The following is a 6086-nucleotide window of genomic DNA, read 5'->3' as shown; positions in this document are numbered from 1 at the left end:
TCCATTTTTTTTATATATCTCTCTCCGTCCCTATTCCACCTCCCTCTCTCTTTTCCTTTTCCCACCACTCTCTCTCACCCCTCCCCCCTCTCTCTTTGTATCTCTCTCTTTCTCTCTCTACCCATGTTTCCTTCGTACTATCTTCCCTTGTCTCTCTCACCATCTCCATTCCCCTATTCCTTTCTCTCTCTCACTCTTCCCTTCCCCATCTCTCTTTTTGCACAGATGTCTCCCTCCCATATCCATCTCCCTCACTTTCCTTAAGCCCTCCTCTCTCTCTATCACTTTCCCTATCCATTCATAGCCCTCCCTCTCCCCCTATTCCTCCTTTTATCTCTCTCTTACTTTCCCTATTCACCCTCCCTCCCTTCCATTCCCCATTTCTCTCTTTCTCTCCAACACACATTCTCTATCTAACCCCCATTTGCTTCCCCTCTATTTCCCTTTCTATCTCCCTATCTCTCCCTCCCTACCTTCACCCTCCCCTCTTTTTCTCCTCCCATCCCCTCATCTCCTTCCTTTCCTCTCTCCATGTCCCTTTCTATCGGTCTTCCCTTATCTCACCCCCTATATCCATCTCTCTACTTATGTATGCCCCCTTTCTTTGTGTCTCTATCTCTCACTTCATATCCCTCTAAGTCTCTCTCCCCCTGCCCCCTATGTCTACCTCATATTTCTCTCTCTTTCTCACTAATATTCCCCCACGTTCTCTAGCCCTTTCCTTATCCCTTTCTATCTCTCCTCTTGTCCCCATTATGATTTTTATCTCTCTCTCTCTCTTTCCCTATTCCACAACTCTCTCATTTCCTTTACCCATCTTTCTCTCTCTCTCCCCCTCTTTCCTCTCTTCCTCCCCTTTACCTATCTACATATCTTTATCTTTCCTTATGTTCCCCTAATTCTATATTTCTTTCCTTTTCCCTTTTCCCTTGTCTCTCTCTTACTTTCCTAATCTATCTCTACATCTCCCTTTCCTATTTCCCCATCTCTCTCTCTCTCTCTCTCCCCCCTTAAGCCTCCCTCTCTCTGTACTCCTTTATGTATCCTTTCTATCTCCCCCCATCTCCATATCCCTCTTTCTTTCTCTCTCCCTTTCACTATTCCTCCCACTCTCTTCCCTTCAACATGCCTTTCTCTCCCCCCACCTCTCCCTCTTTCCATATCCATTACTCCTCTCCCTTTATCTATTCTCCTGTTTGTATCTCTCTTCTTCTCCCCATTTCTCTATATCTCCTATTTCTAGCTCCCTCCCTCACCTATCTCTCTCTATCTCTCTCTTCCACTCCTAATTAAATGTCTCTCTTTATCTCTCCCAACAACTACAACTACTTTTCACAAATTTCAAACTTGAATCTTTAGATTAATACAGATGAAACACCATTCAATATTATATAACCCTTACAAGATTGTTAACATCAGATAGAAAAAATATATGAGCACCATTAGAAGATCAACATGAATCCATTATAATCATTGTTTTCATCTCCCGTTGTTTCAACAACCACGTTTTCGGTAGGAGGCAAGATCTACAACTACAAACTCTTGGTTCTGGGCTCCTTGGGCGAACACTTCTGCACAATGAGAAAGTTAAATAAATTCCTTCAATGCGTGCTTCCTTCAAGTCTCTCTCTCAAGATGATCAATTGAACACAACACTTACCCTCCAGTGAGCACACCCTTCACCAAACCCTTTTCACACAGCGCACAAAGAATTGACACCCTCTCTGCAACATAACACTCTCTCAAAACTCACACAATGATCCCTCTGAGACTTCTCTGCAACACACCAATCTCTCAAAACTTACACAATGGTCTCTATGAGACTTCTCAACACAACGAACTCTCAAAAATCAAACACTCGAAGGTCAACCTCATTCTGATACCAAATCAAAGTTTACAAACTAAACAACTTGATCATTGCATTGTCAATGAAGGTTATTTATATAGAGAGGTGAAGCTTCTGGATTGTCGATGACTGGCTTCTTCAAGAAGCTTGAAGAAAAATTTAGAAGTCATAGGACAACCTACCTAATGCAGTTAATGTGGTTGGTAAGGTAAGTTGGAATTACTTTCTTCCAACATCATGGCCATGCACATCACAAGAAATTTAGTTCCCAATTTGATAGAAGCCAAATATCTATGGCTTTGATGATCTATTGGGGTAAGCTTTAATTAAAGATCATTTCTCTAATAGCTGCGGTGTTTCTGAAGCAATTTTACTTAAGTTGAAATTCGATTCTAACTAATAACAAATTATTAAAATAATTATTAAAACATAATATTCTCGATGAAACTTAAACTCTACATTGCCTTAATCACATCACCATATCAATAATAAAAAAAAACAAACAAACAAAAATATAAAAACAAAACACTCTTAAAAAAAACACAAACCTCACCCCAAAAAAAAGAAAAGACTATACTTATCACCGTAACTCAACCATTACACAACAACATTTGGGTCATACTAAACTTAAAAGTTCACGCTAAACATAATCATCTTAATATAAAAGGATATAATAGTGACTATAATCACCGCTAAAACGAGGATATATAATGTATATCTTTTCACAAGGTACCTATGTATCTCTGAAATATGTACGAATGTTGAACAGGGTTTTGAAGTTTAATATATATATTTTTTTAATTGCAAAAACTGATGAACATTCATCCATCCATTCTTAAAACCAATACGGAATTGTCATAAATTCCAATACTAATATGACTGCGACGCGTCTTCGTAATCAAGAAAATATCGAAAGTTCATTAATATTTCTGACAAATCTGAATATTTATGCGCATTTATCACTAACATTATACTTTTATTTATTAAATATAATTAAATAACAAAGTTACTGCCAACAAATACTTTTCCATTATCTTTTACGTTGTTTTATTATTTATTTCATTGACTTCGTCACCATAATCTGATTCTCGAGTTTGTCCCATTATTTCATTCAATATGTACTTCTAGATAAGGAAAGGGGAGGAACGATCATTTTATCTACACTTTAATAGATAATTAAGCGAAGCGATCTAGTTAATTTTGATTCGTTAATTGACTAAATGATGTTACGAATACATAGTACAGCGATTTAATAAATAGACACACTCTATTATGATTTATTGAAATCGGTAATGACAGGTGCGTACTAAAACTTCGCAAAACATAATATTGAAAACTTATTAATATTTAAAATAATAATAATCATTAGACAAAATTGTAATAATTATATTTGTTTATATAGTTTTTGATTTAATTTGAGGTGTGTTAATTTAAATTTAAAACTAAAGTTACAATGTTATCTACTATATAGTTGGAAAAATGTGATTCCACTTAATATTTTTTAATTTAATAATCTGTATGTTAAAATAAGAGGTATGTAGACATGTTAAGAGTAAACACCTTAATATAATGAGAACCTTCCATCTCTCACCATCCTTCCCAACTCTCTTTCTCTCGATTCCCTCTCTTACCTTTTCTATAATCCTCACTCTCTTTCTCCGTCTCTCTCCCCCCATTTCACTATCCCTTTCTCACTCTCTTGATCTCTTCCTATGTCTCCCTCCCATATCTATCTCTCTCTTTCACCCTCGCTCCATCTCTCCTTAAGAAACCCCTCTCTCTACCCCTTTCCATATCCCTATATATCCTCACCGCTCTCTTTATCCCTCTCTCTGCCACTCGCTCCATTTTCCTATTCTTTGCACTCTATATTTTTCTTTCCTCATCACACACACTCTCTCTCCCTTTCTCTTCATCTCGCCCAGTGTCTCCATCCTCTCTCTCTCTCCCACCCATCCTCCATCTCTATTTCTCTTCCTCTTTCCCAATCCTCTGTATCTTTCTTCCACCATGTCTCATTCTTATATTCTTCTCTTTCAAACTTTCCCTAAGCCCCCTTCTCTCTATCAATTTATCTATCCCTTTCTATCTCTCCCCCTCTTTTTATCCCTATTTCTATCACTTCCTCCCTTTCCCTTTCCCCTCTCTCCCCTTTCCTTTCTGTTGGAAATACTTGGGGGGGGTGGGGGGTGAATCAGTATTTCTTACTATTTTTTTTTTTTTAATTGTTCTAGTGGTTTCCAACAACCTATATAGATGTGTATATGTATACACAGAACACAAAAATCAACAGCTGAATTTAATGCTTTTATTAAAACTCAAGACAGTGCAAAGAAACAAATACAATATAAGTATAAATCTGATTGTGAATAGTTGCCAAGCTCCAACTTGGACTTCAGTGAGGCTCCGACCTCCAGAGCACCAACTCTGTTTTGCAGTGGTTCTGCACTTAGGAACACCTACCCCAATGACTTCAGTCCTGTTCAATTCTGAGGCTCCAACCTAACCTTGGTATAAACAGGTATGCTGCTGCACTCTATTCAGCTGAGGTTGTCTCACTCCTGCTCTCCTACCTCTGCTGCTTCTGCTGCCTCTACGGCCTCTGCTGCTTTTTTTGCCTCTTTTGCCTCTGTTGCTTCTACTATCTCACCCTCGGGTTCTTCACCACCATAACTACACCAACAGTTCTCTATTTCTACTGTTTTATACATTCCCATTCCTTTGTCCATTCGTTTCCGCTTACACCGACTCTTAGGCTTCCTCCTCAGTCGTTGTCATTTCCTCTGACTCTCTTGATCTTTCAGCTTCCCAATACAACCAAATCCATTTATTCCTATCTTGGTCCTCTCCTTTCCCGAAGATCTTTGAACTCTAGGAGGGGCCTCTGTTGCAGTAGCTCTAACTAGTTGCAAAGTCCTAACACTCTGACATTGTAAGGCTGAACCCTAGCCAAACTCTACAATGGATCCGAAGAAATTGCTTCCAAAGCTTCCGAAAGGCAATCTGACTGTGCCATCGGTGCTGGTTATCTTCGATCGGATCTGTGCATCAACCGCCACAGAAGGACGATGATTTTCACAAAACGATCCCGTCGTAACAGATGATCTCATCATGGTGGAAGCCACCATTGCCATTGCGATCCGAAAACCAAAGGAACGAAATCTAAGAAAACTGATATAAAAGTCTAGAAACACCCTTTTGCCCCGTCGTTTCTCTTTTATTCCAAAAACCCACGTAAATCCTTTTTCATTTAGCCCTAGGCGCTAAGGTGTTAACACATATAATCGTGCGCTTTTGCCAAATCATATTACCCGTCGGGGCCCTCACCTGTCACGTCAGTCGATAAACGTGCATGATTAGATCCCACTGTCTGATCACGTCCACCATATCATCCGATAGCATTCGCTAGCCCTCATCCCTCAAGCCACGCCTGCGATAACCCGCGGGGAAAGCGGTTTTGCGCCCATCGCACCAGCCACGTGTCGCGGTTTCACTGGATCACGCGGGCGAAACTTCTTGTCCCCCGGCCATTAACCTCCGTGTGACTTCCGCTCCCAATCACCATTGGATCCACCGCGCCCTGATCCGACGGCCCGCATCGATTCAGTTGTTTCTCCTAGCTTACCCTTGGTTCCCTCTGAAGTCTCCTGGGCCTTCTAACGGGTGCGGTCCTTAGTCTCCTCGGCTTTCTCAATTGAAGAATCCTTGGCTTCCTGCGTTTTTCCTGCAACACTATCCTTAGCTGCCCATGCTTTCTCTGCTGCAGTATCCTTAGCTGCCCGTGCTTTTTCCATAGCTGCATCTTTGGTTTCCTTAGCTTTCTGCGTAGCAGAATCCTTATACTTGCGCGCTTTATTCACAGCTGTATCTGTAGTTTCTCTCGTCTTGTTTGCTACAAAATCTTTAGTCTCTCGTGTTTTGTCCACAGTGGTGTCCTTGACTTCCTGTGTCTTGTCCGTGACAGAATCCTTGGCATTCTCGATTTTTTCTTGGAGGCCCTTGAAGGCCGACATGGTGCCCTCCTTGATACTACCCAGTGCAGAAGAGGCAGACTCGGTGCTGGCATCTTTGGCAACATGTGCCATCCATTTTGCAGATTCCAAGTTATCAGAGGCATTTTCCCATCTCTCTTCTGCCTCCTGGCCAGAAGGTCTTCTCGCATTTTCCTGTTCTGAAGCCATTGATCTGTACCTTGAAAATCAAAATTATCAGTTCAACTATTTCACAGCTCTAGAATCAA

The 6086-nt window shown here is 40.6% G+C and overlaps 1 protein-coding gene across 1 annotated transcript; it reads right to left on the bottom strand.

Moving 5' to 3' along the window:
- Window positions 1-5444: 5444 nt before the first annotated feature.
- LOC149225925 (uncharacterized) lies at window positions 5445-6086 on the bottom strand. The gene has a single exon (XM_089377338.1). It carries the CDS (start codon window positions 6025-6027, stop codon window positions 5503-5505), a length of 525 nt encoding a protein of 174 aa, XP_089233464.1. The 5' UTR covers window positions 6028-6086; the 3' UTR covers window positions 5445-5502.

The sequence above is a fragment of the Pinus tabuliformis genome, chromosome J (genome assembly GCF_031772625.1).
Source record: "Pinus tabuliformis cultivar Carrire ecotype Pingquan chromosome J, CPIR1, whole genome shotgun sequence".
Taxonomy (NCBI): Eukaryota; Viridiplantae; Streptophyta; class Pinopsida; order Pinales; family Pinaceae; genus Pinus; species Pinus tabuliformis.
This window is presented reverse-complemented; position numbering and strand designations above follow the sequence as displayed.

What these genes read in the sequence shown, in the direction of transcription:
- LOC149225925 (XM_089377338.1), bottom strand. Translation starts at nt 6,027, where the DNA reads ATGGCTTCAGAACAGGAAAATGCGAGAAGACCTTCTGGCCAGGAGGCA.